Here is a 14,516-nt window from a genome sequence, read left to right as displayed (position 1 = left end):
TTTTTATACGTTAGATGGTAGTATACAGGAAGGCCAGATTACTCTTTGCTGATTTGGATCATTTGCTATGTTGGTGCACCTCCCTTGTAATTGCAGCAGTGTTATAGCATTAAGGTAATAGCGCTGAGTATGCTTGTTTTTAAAATGTTGAAATATTACCTGAATTATGGCTTATTTACATACGTATGATTTCACACAGGTTTGCGATGATACCATATCACCGGGTCATACTGTGGACCTCTCACCGGTTACCACCAACTCTCCCGGTATCATGCAGACACAGTCCATAGCAGACGAGATTATCGCTGCCGTGGAGAGCGACGCGTGCCGAATGAACCAGTTCTCTGCAAATCCAGTGAGAAAGGTGATTACCTTACAAAGGACCACACTTAAACAGCAGAGAATGACATTACGCAGGGCCATATTGATAGAATCAAATTAATTAATGACACAAAATGGCTTGGATGGCAGCATCCAGACAGAAAATGTGTAACTCATGGGACGTGCCGAATTAAATGGAATTTAGTCACAATAATGTAAAAAATGCACCATGCTTAGATGACATTTTGCTATACAATTCCACACCGTTCCTTTATCTGGTGTTACCTGCGCTGTGTGGAAACGTGGAATCTGAGAATACACAGCCATCGTCCTGTCCTCTTTATTCTCACAAACAGAAATCATTCACAGCTTATTCACAACGGACAGACGCAAAGGCAGGATTGTGCTGTCAGGGATCCTGCTCAGTCCTACAGATAGTAACATTATTTATACACATACACCATAACTAAGAGCAGCTGGTGTGCCGGAGGGCTCTGCTCCCTGGCTGTTTCAATCCCAGCAGCCTTGTTATCTGAGAAGTAAGATATAATTTGTATATTGCTCTCAGGAAAGTAGCAGAAGATCACTACAGAAATCTATCTATCTATCTAGCTCTCTCTCTCTCTCTCTCTCTCTATCTATATCTATCTATGTATCTATCTCTCTCTCTCTCTCTATCTATCTATCTATATCTATGTATCTCTCTCTCTCTCTCTCTATCTATCTATCTCTCTATCTATCTATCCATCCATACATATTCATAGATAGATATTAGTTTTGGAGTTACAATATTAGCTATATTAATCTAGTAAAGCAGATTTCTCAATTATAAAACATTTATAAACAAAATGATATTATTTTCTCTCTCCCCCCCCCCCCTCCTACTCTAATTAAACCTATGTACTATCTGCTCTGAGGTCACTTTAACCCCAATATCACAAATCAAGTGTCAATCTATGTGTTATTGTATGTATCAAGTCTTTGAGTCATTTTGCACAGTAATGCTTTAAGCTCGGTGAAGGGAAAAGCTCCTCATTTGAAAATTTTGTTAGTCCAATATAAAGGTATTATATTGCCCTCCACCTCTTTGTTCCTGTGCGTCCAGTTGTCTGGTTATAATTACATGTCTGTTAGTCCACCAATTGTACAGCGTTATGGAATTTTAATAATAAAATAATAATAATTATAAGATAATACGATTTTCTATTATTTTCCATGCATACATATATATGTGTATATAATATATAAATATAATGTGTGTTTTGTCATGTTTTATTTTAGCGTTCAGCCTCGGTGAGTTTCCCAAACACATCAGAGCTGGAATTATCGTCTCCGAGATTGTCGCGGTCAGTCGATCCACAGATGCAGGCTGTTTCATGTCAGTTTTTTGGTCAGGCCCCGGAAAGACCATTTTCCCCCGTCACGGAGACAGAGAGAACAAGTTACAGCAACGTGGAAGCAGGTATCTCGGATGCAGTACATCTCGGCTCTGCAGATCACCTAGCAACAACTGCGCCACTCCTGGGAAACGCCATCTGTAAGGTAAAATTTACTGATACACCTGGGTCCACAGGCACAATTCACACGGGGAGCCTCACTTGTTTATTTCCCTGAGCTCCACACGTAAAATATCCTGTTGTCAAAATGTTTCTTTATTTCCAAGGACGTACTGTTAACCATTTCATTGCAGGAGGAGGGGCTGATGCATCTTCTTGGATGACATCATTCTGTTGTGCAAAGGATAAAGGAATAATATAAACCTGTATTCAGAATGCTGTAGTGCCCCTGTCCCTAGTTAATAAAATTTAAGTTTTATTTATATTTTTCCGGCGGTGAGTGTCCCTTTGTGCTGCTACGTCAGCGGTAATGTATGGCTTCCTCAGGTGATGGTCCAATCCAGTATTCCTCATAGAGGAGTACTGGGGACCCGATGTGCATGTGCGGCCAATTAATCTAAGCTACACTTTAGGAATGCATTGAATCCAATTCATTCCTATGGGCTGCCACATCACGTGACCAAGTTGTACTCGGTCCGTGCAGTGGAAGCGCCTCTAGTGGAAGTCAGGAAGATAACTGCTAGAGGTAGTTTAACCGTCTAGTGGAAACATTGCCATTTCTTAAAGCGGCGCTGTCACTTTGCCGCTTGTGGTCCGGTGGCCAGGGGGCAGGGTAAGGTGAGATTTACTTACCTGAACCTGCCCCCTTGCACCTTCTTCCAGCCAGTCTGCTTCTGCTCGAGCCGACGTCACTGCTGTAATCTCGCGAATGTGCATGTGACAGTGCCACTTTAAAATCTACATTATACATTGCAGGTTAAAAGGACAGGGAGACAGCATGGGCAGGCACATTGAGATATAGTGGTCTGGGGGACTCTAGTTTACCTTTAAAGATAAAATTGTATGTAGTCACTGTACTAGTTAAATCACATGACTGACAGATACGTTACTTTATGCAAAATGAACAAGCTGTAAATATAATAAAGATGGAGTTTTGTAAAAAGGGTGCTAATCCCAGAGTTAGTTTTACATACAACGTGCAACACAATACATAAAATAACCTTCCACCGAATATGAACATTAAATAATATTTTAATTAGTAGTCAGCAGCCCATTGGTACAGAATATTAGATAGAGTCCTAACCTCAACATCTGAGGAAAGGGATTTAGGGGTTATTATTTCTGATTATTATTATTATTATTATTATTATTATGATATTTATAGAGCGCCGTCAAATTCCGCAGCGCTTTACAATGGGTGGACGAACAGACATGTAGTTGTAACCAGACAAGTTGGACACACAGGAACAGAGGGGTTGAGGGCCCTGCTCAATGAGCTTACATGCTAGAGGGAGTGGGGTAAAATGACACAAAAGGTAAGGATAGTATCAGACTAGTGACAGTTGCAGAAGAGGAATCAGTCGGGAGCTATTAACAGTTTAATTGATACGCTTTTATGAAGAAGTGGGTTTTTAACGATTTTTTGAAAGAGTGGAGACTGGGTGAGCATCTAACGGAGGAGGGAAGCGAGTTCCACAGGAACGGTGCAGCCCTCGAAACTTAAAGGTAGTCAGACAATGTAGTAGAGCAGCAGGAAATGCTAGAAGAAGGCTTGGTTGTATAGGAAGAGGTATTAGCAGTAGAATGAGGGAAGTGCTCATGCCATTGTACAAAACACTGGTGAGACCTCACTTGGAGTATTGTACGCAGTACTGGAGACCGTATCTTCAGAAGGATATTGATACTTTAGAGAGCGTTCAGAGAAGGGCTACTAAACTGGTTCATGGATTGCAGGATAAAACTTACCAGGAAAGGTTAAAGGATCTTAACATGTATAGCTTGGAGGAAAGACGAGACAGGGGGGATATGATAGAAACATTTAAATACATAAAGGGAATCAACACAGTAAAGGAGGAGACCATATTTAAAAGAAGAAAAACTACCACAACAAGAGGTCTTAAATTAGAGGGACAAAGGTTTAAAAATCAGGAAGTATTCATTTACTGAGAGGTTAGTGAATGCATGGAATAGCCTTCCAGCTGAAGTGGTAGAGGTTAACACAGTAAAGGAGTTTAAGCATGCGTGGGATAGGCATAAGGCTATCCTAACTATAAGATAAGGCCAGGGACTAATGAAAGTATTTAGAAAATTGGGCAGACTAGATGGGCCGAATGGTTCTTATCTGCCGTCACATTCTGTTTCTATAATCTCACACTCCCGGCTCTCTGTATTATGGTCTATCAATCTTTATCAATAGGTTGAGAATGAAGATTTCAGCTGCGGAAATTCATCCATTGCCACTGCTCTGGGAAATGACAACTCAAATACTCTGAATGATTTAGTTATGCCTTTAGAAAACATTTTCGATGAGCCAATCAATTTGTCCGTTAAGAAATGTGTCCCGTCTGAGTCTTCCTCTGTGGCCAGGAGAAACAACACACCGCAACCGCCACCTCCTCCTCCTATTAAACAACTAAAAAACGAAGCAGGTATTTATTTATCACCAAGGATTCTGGGTAATAAACACATTTTACCCCATAATCGCACAGTATAAAGAGCGCCCCCTGCAGCCAGGGATTCTGGGTAATAATCCAGCTTACCCAATAATCACACAGCGTACAGAGCTCCCCCTGCAGCCAGGGATTCTGGGTAATTTCTCACCTTACCCCATAATCACACAGCATACAGAGCGCCCCCTGCAGCCAAGGATTCCGAGTAACAGCCTGGCTTTTGTTTCCATTTGCACTAATTATGAGACATATTTTGGTAAAAATGGGATATAAAAGAAATGTATTGCACTTGGACTTCCACTTGTCTGTATGATGATGATGATAAAAGTTATCATACGGAGAATAGCAGATGAAATATGTAGCCAGCAATGACTCATGTCTAAATATCACTCTGTATGATATTTCTTTTAGATGAAAATCACAGTTTTCATGAGCATTTTACCGAAGACGTTAAACGGAATGAAAACACAAACAGGTAAATATCAATGTGTTTAGACTGAGCTGAAATATATGTCGCCATCTTATTACAGCAATGACTGTAAAGAATATGACATGCCGTTTAACTGAAATGGATGTGCTCTGGGTCCATATAAACTGCACTATAGATCTCTGGATCAGTAAACAATCTAACACGTCTGGAAAACAACAAACAATAGGGGTTTCATGGGAAATTGTGCAAATAGGACTCTATTAATGGCTGCGCCTATGTATAAAATGACCTGCAAAATAGAAAAGTGATCTAATCATTAGTTTGTCTCCAAATATGTATAATATAGGTTCAAAATCACTTTATTGAACTACAATTCTTTGCCATCCTGTGTCTGGTGTTAAAAAGTCACAAATTAAAGAAAAACCGTCCCCTCAAAATTATCTTTAGTATAAAAAAAACCTTCATCAAGATTTGAAAGGAAATAGATTTTTATTAAGAAAGTATGTGTAAATGGGAAAAACTCATCCCTACCTTTAGTGTATGACAGTATCCGACTGCAATAAACATACACCTTGGGTTGGACTGCATTTGAATCTGACATTTAGTCTCTATGGTCTTCCCTGTTTCGGTGCAGGGAGTGAAGCAGGGAAGATCATAGAGACTAACTCTCTGTATTCAAACACTGTCCAACCCAAGGTGTATGTTTATGGCTGAAGGATCCTGTCATATATTAAAGGTAGCGATAATTATTATTATTTTTTGTAATTTTTTTACAAATACTTTATTTAATATATATATTTGATTTCTAAACTTGGTGAAAGGACTATATTAAAAATAGTTTTGAGGTGACACTTGTCCTTTAAATTCGTGCAGATGTACTGCATTTTGTTCTCACATATAATGCCCATCCTCATACACACGTTGCAGGCACAAAGATAAAGTTATCACCAAATAGTCTGCAGACTTCCAATAGTTATTATAGTGACATCCCCCAAATCCTCCCTATACTGACCCCTGAGTCCATTTTGCCAGGATGCCTTCCTGTTTGATGAGGTAGATTGTGGGTATAGTGTTCTGTCTAAAGTTTGGAAACACATTATTGATATCAGTGCGAATGTTTTTTTTTTTTCACCATAATTGTGTCTCAGATTGCTTTCCTGATTTAAAAGAGTGTTACCTTTCCTGCCAGATAGCTTATTGACCCGACCTGTAAAGTTGTTAAACTGAGACAATATGGTGCTTCTTGTCTACCGTACTTTACTTTCAAAAATCAATAAACTTTTATTTCCAAATATATATATATATATATCAGTAAATAGATCACACTTGGTGTTAGAGATTGCACCATTATTTATACATAACCCCCAAATTGTCTGTGATCTCTTCTGGCTATCTGAGCATCGTGAAAAATGTAAAGGTTTAACAGTTAATAAGATATTTTTAGGAGCCTACATTCCAGAATGTGTCATTTAGGCCATCTCTCTTACACCTGTCTCATTGTTTAATACAGCACCAGTTTAAAAAAAAAAGAAAAATTAGAAGAAGAAAAAAATTGGAAAATGAGTAGGCATTGGGAAATCGGAACATTCACAAAACGTGTTCTCATCTAACATCTAATATTTTTCTGATTGGAGAGAGAGTGTCATAGGCGTGCATGGTATATTACGATGTGTTAAATTCGAGGTTGGTTTAGGTTAGGGTTATGGTGTCTTAGAGTTTAGGAATACCTGCCTTTAGTATGCATTTTGCTGTAACTCACATGATCCTCAGACGGTCTATTTTACTTATCTTGGTCTGTAAATATCGTCCTGGTATCACACAGTATTGCAGGTATCGCATGTAGAATTCAGTAATGTGTTTCGTATCCTTTCCAGGAAATAAATCTTTCTGTGTTCCATCAGATCAGAAGTAAGAGAAACTAAGATCCCCTATGTACGCCTGGAGCGCCTGAAAATCTGTCCCCCTGATACCGGCGAGCTTCCGGTGTTTAAAGTGCAGCCTCAAAACAAAGATGAAGATGGGTCTCTCCGTTTGCTTATTAAATATGGGGCCAGATCTAAGAGCATGTCCATAAAGGTAGGTGGTGGTCCTGTAATGGGATATCCAAACTCCAGCTTATGTAGAGCAACCCTCATGCAATATGCCCCTCTGACTTGAACCACTGCCCATTTGTGACACCCACTAGCACAGCATTGACCATTAGACTGTTAAATTATTTTTTGTTTGGGTGGATTGAAATTTGTCCATGTGGCATTTCAGCTTGGACCATAGAATCATTTTAGAAAAGCTTTTTGGACAAATCAAAAGGGCACAAAAATGGGCCAATCGGTGTACTTCAAAATATATACATAAACAGGACAGACGCATTTTACACCACTTTGTTCACAGATCAAGATGACGAGACGAAGTAACCAATAGATGGAAAGAGAGGAAGAGCAATACAAAAACCCCTTTATTTATATTTTTATAGCTGTGAAAATTTACATATAGATTTGTTTTACTGCTCTTCATTTTGTTTCTTCTATTGGTCATTTCTCGCTTGATCTATGAATAAAATCCATATTTAGTGACTGTCCCGAGCCATCAATCTTTTTTTTTTCCCTAATAATCATGTCGTTTTTTTTTTTGTGGCGCCGTGGGTGATGTTCAGAATCACCCAACAAATGTAACTGTTTGCCCATTGTCCGTGTTGCTGTTTTTTTTATACATCCATATGGTGCTTAGGAGTTATGGAATTCAGACGACCTGCTAAACGCCCAAAATTCTGATGAATTGTAATTTGTTTGAAAAACCTAAATGGACAAGTCTACTGGCCTAACTTGGTGTGTTATCAGATTGGCTTTAGAAGAGGCAGGGAACCATTGTGTCTAAGATATCTATTCTCCAGCCTGCAATGCAGAATATCATTTGGGTTTTTAACTCCTTAGTTTATCCAGATCATAATGTTAACATCATTTCTAATTTGGTTGTGTTTTAGGTAAACCCAGACAGTCCGTACCCTTCCCCATCAACCACAGACATACACTCTCAGCTGCCGTCTTTATTTGGTTCAGAATCGGCATCTCAGACAGCCACTCGCTCGTTTCATCATCTCCCGCAGCAAGTCAAACCCTTTTCCAGGTTAAATGCCTTTGCTAGCAGTGCTCAGGAGTCCAGGGGTCCTCTAGATCTGTCGGATAGCTCCATGGGCAACCGAACATCTGACTGCAAGGTCAATGCTGGACCCTCAACAACAAAGAAGTCCTTTGAAGACCCAAATCAGATAGAGAATGAGGATTTCTGTGCTGTGTGTTTGAACGGAGGGGAGATGCTGTGCTGTGATCACTGCCCAAAAGTATTTCACCTCTCGTGCCATGTTCCAGCACTCCTGAGCTTTCCAGTGTGAGTACATCAATGGGGCTGAGAAGCCCCAGGACTAAGGGAGTCACAAAAAAAAAATTTACGGTTGGCACCTGGTGCTTTGACATTTTATTTACATTTAATAGTCGTACGTTTCTTTGCTACGTAGAAATTATCAGGTTTTCTCCTAACATACTCATTGATACCAAGCAAACATGACTATAGGTTATTAAGTTCATATTGATTATTATTTGCATTATTGATGTGATTTTTGTCTCTTGAAAATTTAGTTGTGGACTCTGTGTGTTGGGTCAGGTATTTATATAATTTTTTTATTTATTGGTTTCGAAGTACATTGATTAATGAGATGTACCCCAGGCGAGTGTCTTTTTTTTAATTTTTTTTACTTATTAATTAAATTGAATATCTTGTGTATTACATTTTCTTATTTAATGTTCATAAGTCAGTTCTGCAGCCATAAGGAATGTATTGTCATTGTATTAGTAAAATAGCACATGACACTGTTGTTAGTGTTTGCTGTCGATGTTGATGTAAATTATTGGCTGTGCATGCTACATGGGGGTGGTATTAGCAGGAGAATTTACATTTTTAAAAATATTTCTTTCAGCGGTGAATGGGTTTGCACATTATGTAGAAACCTGAACAAGCCAGAGGTGGAATATGACTGTGATAATATTCGGTATAGCCTTGAAACGAAAGATCAAGAGGGGAATTTGCCAAATCTTGATGAATATGACCAAAGGGTAAAGGAAAAATAATATAATTTTTGTATTCTTAATGTGCTTTATATTTATTTTGAATAATGTGTTTTATCTACTGCAATTTTTATTTTTATTCCACCAAAGTTGTGTGAAAATAGACACCAGCTCTGCACCGTCTCTATTAATTTACTCTACTCTGTAAATTAATTTTCTTGTTTAATATTCGCCTCTTTTGATTATCTGGGTGTCGGCATCAGCTCCTGTTTCATAAGACTCAGGCATCTTCCCAAACTGTCTTGTTACCATTACTTATGTTTGTGTTTATCTGCTCTCGAGTATGTTAGTGCTTCATAAAATGACAACTGAAATAGTTTAACAAAACCAAGTAAAAACCTATAACACTCTTTAATTTAATAAAGCGGCTCTGTTACCTTTTGGGGTCTTTCCAAATTTTTCAAAGACCCTTGATTGTGATTTTGTCGCTGGTGGTTCGGTGGCTGCACGGGTCCTGGCAAAGGTGAGTTTTACTTACCTGAACCTGTTCTTCTAAGCCACTGCCCTCTTCTTTCTTGAGGTTCTCTTCAGCTCCTGTTGTTTCATCTGCTAGGAGCCAACACCATTGCTGTACTCTTGTGGATGTGTGATAGTGCTACAGAGATGTCTGTGGAGGCTCTTGCGAGACCTCTGTACATTGACAGAGTCTTCTTCCCCTCAGCCATCACCACCTACAGCTGTCACAAACCCTCCCACTTCCCCCCCCCCCAAAATAAACCCACTAGGGCTTCAGTAAATACTATTTATTAACCTACTTTTCTACCCCTACCTTTTGTGTCACATTACCCCACTCCCTTTAGCATGAAAGCTCATTGAGCAGGGCCCTCAAAACCTCCGTTCCTGTGCATCCAACTCGCCTGGTTACAGTTACGTGTTTGTCAGTCCACCCATTGTACAGCGCTGCAGAATTTGTTGGCGCTATATGGACAATAATAATGGAGGAGTACAAAACAAGACTTGACAGCAATAGCGTCTTTTTTTTAGGTTTTGTCAAGCGTTCCTACTTTGTCTTATGATATCTTTTCAGTGAAATTCCAACACAGACTTTATGAGTATTTCAGAAAAAAAGGTTTATGGTTATGAAATGCTCATAATATTAATTTCTAGGAGGGTGAGGGGAGGGGAGAGGGCTGGCATAGCTGTTTTAAATGTTTAACAATGGCTGGAAATCTTAATCAAGGCCGGGGAGTGATCTGTCCTTTGTTGTTTCATTGCAGAGGTGTGAAAAGATGGTGCTATCTCTGTGCTGCAATAACCTGAGTCTCCCTTTCCAAGAGCCGGTCAGCCCTCTGGTGAGTTGGCGTTTGTTTCCTGGAGAACAGCATACTCTGGGCACATTGGCAAGAAGGGAGAACGAGTGCACACTCAGGGGAAGAATACATATGGCGCATTTATTTACACATTAAAAGCACCCTTAGGGATTTCTTTATTAGAAACCACAATTTAAAACAAGAATGGCACCAGTGTAAGGATGTTTTATTTATATAGCGCTAACAGGTGTACTCAGCACTTTACAGGTTACATTACAGTAGAGGGAGGTACAGTAAGTGCAATAGGTATACAGTGTATGTATATTTTATTTATATAGCGCTAACAGGTGTACTCAGCACTTTACAGGTTACATTACAGTAGAGGGAGGTACAGTAAGTGCAATAGGTATACAGTGTATGTATATTTTATTTATACAGCGCTAACAGGTGTACTCAGCACTTTACAGGTTACATCACAGTAGAGGGAGGTACAGTAAGTGCAATAGGTATACAGTGTATGTATATTTTATTTACACAGCGCTAACAGGTGTACTCAGCACTTTACAGGTTACATTACAGTAGAGGGAGGTACAGTAAGTGCAGTAGTTATACAGTGTATGTATATTTTATTTATATAGCGCTAACAGGTGTACTCAGCACTTTACAGGTTACATTACAGTAGAGGGAGGTACAGTAAGTGCAGTAGGTATACAGTGTATGTATATTTTATTTATATAGAGCTAACAGGTGTACTCAGCACTTTACAGGTTACATCACAGTAGAGGGAGGTACAATAAGTGCAATAGGTATACAGTGTATGTATATTTTATTTATATAGCGCTAACAGGTGTACTCAGCACTTTACAGGTTACATTACAGTAGAGGGAGGTACAGTAAGTGCAGTAGGTATACAGTGTATGTATATTTTATTTATATAGCGCTAACAGGTGTACTCAGCACTTTACAGGTTACATCACAGTAGAGGGAGGTACAGTAAGTGCAATAGGTATACAGTGTATGTATATTTTATTTATATAGCGCTAACAGGTGTACTCAGCACTTTACAGTTTACATTACAGTAGAGGGAGGTACAGTAAGTGCAATAGGTATACAATGTATGTATATTTTATTTACACAGCGCTAACAGGTGTACTTAGCACTTTACAGGTTACATTACAGTAGAGGAAGGTACAGTAAGGTAGTCTGTATACAGTGTATGTATATTTTATTTATATAGCGCTAACAGGTGTACTCAGCACTTTACAGGTTACATTACAGTAGAGGGAGGTACAGTAAGGTAGTCGGTATACAGTGTATGTATATTTTATTTATATAGCGCTAACAGGTGTACTCAGCACTTTACAGGTTACATTACAGTAGAGGGAGGTACAGTAAGGTAGTCGGTATACAGTGTATGTATATTTTATTTATATAGCGCTAACAGGTGTACTCAGCACTTTACAGGTTACATTACAGTAGAGGGAGGTACAGTAAGTGCAATAGGTATACAGTGAATGTATATTTTATTTACACAGCGCTAACAGGTGTACTTAGCACTTTACAGGTTACATTACAGTAGAGGGAGGTACAGTAAGTGCAGTAGGTATACAGTGTATATTTTATTTATATAGCGCTAACAGGTGTACTCAGCACTTTACAGGTTACATTACAGTAGAGGGAGGTACAGTAAGTGCAATAGGTATACAGTGTAGGTGCATTTTATTTATATAGCGCTAACAGGTGCACTTAGCTCTTTACAGGTTACATTACAGTAGAGGGAGGTACAGTAAATGCAGTAGGTATACAGTGTATGTATATTTTATTTATTTAGCACTAACAGGTGTACTTAGCACTTTACAGGTTACATTACAGTAGAGGGAGGTACAGTAAGTGCAGTAGGTATACAGTGTATGTATATTTTATTTATATAGTGCTAGCAGGTGTACTCAGCACTTTACAGGTTACATTACAGTAGAGGGAGGTACAGTAAGTGCTGTAGGTATACAGTGTATGTATATTTTATTTATATAGTGCTAGCAGGTGTACTCAGCACTTTACAGGTTACATTACAGTAGAGGGAGGTACAGTAAGTGCTGTAGGTATACAGTATATGTATATTTTATTTATATAGTGCTAGCAGGTGTACTCAGCACTTTACAGGTTACATTACAGTAGAGGGAGGTACAGTAAGTGCAGTAGGTATACAATGTATGTATATTTTATTTACACAGCGCTAACAGGTGTACTTAGCACTTTACAGGTTACATTACAGTAGAGGGAGATACAGTAAGTGCAGTAGGTATACAGTGTATGTATATTTTATTTATATAGCGCAGGTGTACTTAGCACTTTAATAGTTACATTAGATTGTTTTTATTTGTTTAATGATCAAAACATCCAATAAAAACATATATTGAAACATTGTGTCTTCTATATAGAGATATTCTGGGAGACATTTCAAAATAAGCAGCAGTCACATTGAAATCCAGTAAACACTCCCTACAGTCCACATTTAGCTTGCTGCCTCTTAGTTTATTCCTCTGTGACACCTTTATATCTCTTCCCTAAAGACTTAAATATTTTTACAATAGTGTCACAGTTTTCTAAATTTGACTTTAATTATTAAAGTCATATTCTTACTTATTTTTTTAATTAAGGCACGTCACTATTTCCAGATAATTAAACGGCCAATGGATCTGTCCATTATACGTAAGAAGCTCCAGAGACGGAATGTGCCCCATTACTCCACCCCCGAGGAGCTGGCGTATGACATACGGCTTATGTTTTGGAACTGCGCGAAGTTCAATTATGTGAGTACTATGAGCTGGCACTGGGGTTCCGAATTCTGAATTCAGGAACCGAATACTTTAAAGGAAAACTGTCATCAGTTTGTATTAATACTGAACCAAATGCTTGAAATGAAAATGGGATAAGCTGCAAATATTTCCTCTATTAAATTCTGAATATAATTTGACAATGCAGTATGAACAGTTTTACAAATAACAGAAAGAAAAAGGGAGGCACGGTTAACGAAGCACTTCAAAGACCATAACCACTACAGCGTGCTGTAATGGTTATGGTGTGGGAACTTCTGCCCCCCCTGTTAGCTGTAGTAGAGCAAGGAGCAGAACCTTTCAAAAATGGTTTCATTAATTATAATGGGGGTACCAGGACACTCATGGCACCAAAACCACTACAGCAAACTACGGTGGTTACGGTGTTTGTAGTGTTCCTTTAAATCATCAGTAGCATAAGTTTAATGATTCCACCTGAAGGATGACATCTTACTGTAATCTCCTTTGGTGCGCAGTATGTAGTTCGTTACAGATGATATAATGATAAACAGACAGCTGATGATTTGTTTGGTCCTAACAGGAGGATTCGGAGGTAGCTGTGGCTGGGAGGAAGTTAGAGCTGTTTTTTGAGAACATGTTGAAGGAGACTTATCCGGATAAGATCTTTCCATTTCCTCAAGAAGAAGACTCAGACTCTGAGGAGATAGACAATGAAAACTGCCCCCTGGGCTTTAAAGGTTTTCACTGGCCGTCCTATGGAGCAGAATGCATTCAGCCAAAACGCAGGAGACGCCACACGGTCGGCCAGAAAACAAAGGAATTCACCTTGTGCTAACACTGTCACCAGTAACGCAGGGATTATCGAGAGCACAATATGGAAGAAAACTCTGGAAATATCCGGCCAAGCTCATGCAAAATCTAAATAAACATTATAGAAATAAGATATTGACTGATAAAGAAATAACGGTTGAAATTAAAGATTTTCCATTCTGGATTCAGATGAGAATGTGGATTACTAACAGTGTAGCTGATTGCAAACAAAGAACAGCGTTGGCTGCTTGTCATCGTTTTATGTGACATTCTCAAACTACAGATCCCAGCTGTTCCCGTTTTTGCCAAAAGCCACTTTTCACATCGGACTTGGATTTGCAAATACTGTCCTCAAAATTGTCCAGGTTTCAACATTTTCAAAAACTAAACCGTTTGCTGAATGTATATAAAAAAGAAAAAAAAAAAGAAAAAAAATTATTCAAAACATTTTATCAGTTGCTTTTATGTCTAAACACTGAAAATGAGATGAGGATTTGTAACGTCATCTATTTCTTAATTCTAGGTTTTAATGACAATTAGCATTTATCTTAGGGAAATGTACTATTCGTAGAAAGTTGATAATAAAAAAAAATACAAAAAGTAATTCTGTTTTTTCTATTTGATTCAGAAAAAAATAGATGTTGTTTAGAGTTAAATATTGAAATTATTTTTTATTGTAAATAAGTAACAGCTAGCCTTGGATTCTCGGTTATTTGTGAACTCCATTTCTCAAGAACCTCGCCATTCTTAAACCAACACTGGCATAGGGGAATAAAAAGAGCAAATGTA

General features: G+C 38.5%; 1 protein-coding gene across 3 annotated transcripts in view; it reads left to right on the top strand.

The window, feature by feature from the left end:
- Positions 1-14,245, top strand: part of TRIM66 (tripartite motif containing 66) — a 40,371-nt gene extending 26,126 nt beyond the window's left edge. For 2 of the 3 annotated variants that reach the window (XM_063437618.1, XM_063437617.1), the window contains exons 10-19: positions 200-364; positions 1,603-1,863; positions 4,075-4,306; positions 4,739-4,802; positions 6,659-6,833; positions 7,735-8,138; positions 8,725-8,860; positions 10,090-10,164; positions 12,780-12,932; positions 13,498-14,245. In XM_063437618.1, the coding sequence (XP_063293688.1) occupies positions 200-364; positions 1,603-1,863; positions 4,075-4,306; positions 4,739-4,802; positions 6,659-6,833; positions 7,735-8,138; positions 8,725-8,860; positions 10,090-10,164; positions 12,780-12,932; positions 13,498-13,752 (1,920 nt within the window). In that variant the 3' untranslated portion in view covers positions 13,753-14,245. The remainder of the gene's footprint in view (positions 1-199; positions 365-1,602; positions 1,864-4,074; positions 4,307-4,738; positions 4,803-6,658; positions 6,834-7,734; positions 8,139-8,724; positions 8,861-10,089; positions 10,165-12,779; positions 12,933-13,497) is intronic. The other variant, XM_063437619.1, reaches the window with a different exon arrangement.
- Positions 14,246-14,516: the final 271 nt, after the last annotated feature.

The sequence above is a fragment of the Pelobates fuscus genome, chromosome 12 (genome assembly GCF_036172605.1).
Source record: "Pelobates fuscus isolate aPelFus1 chromosome 12, aPelFus1.pri, whole genome shotgun sequence".
Lineage (NCBI taxonomy): Eukaryota > Metazoa > Chordata > Amphibia > Anura > Pelobatidae > Pelobates > Pelobates fuscus.
This window is presented reverse-complemented; position numbering and strand designations above follow the sequence as displayed.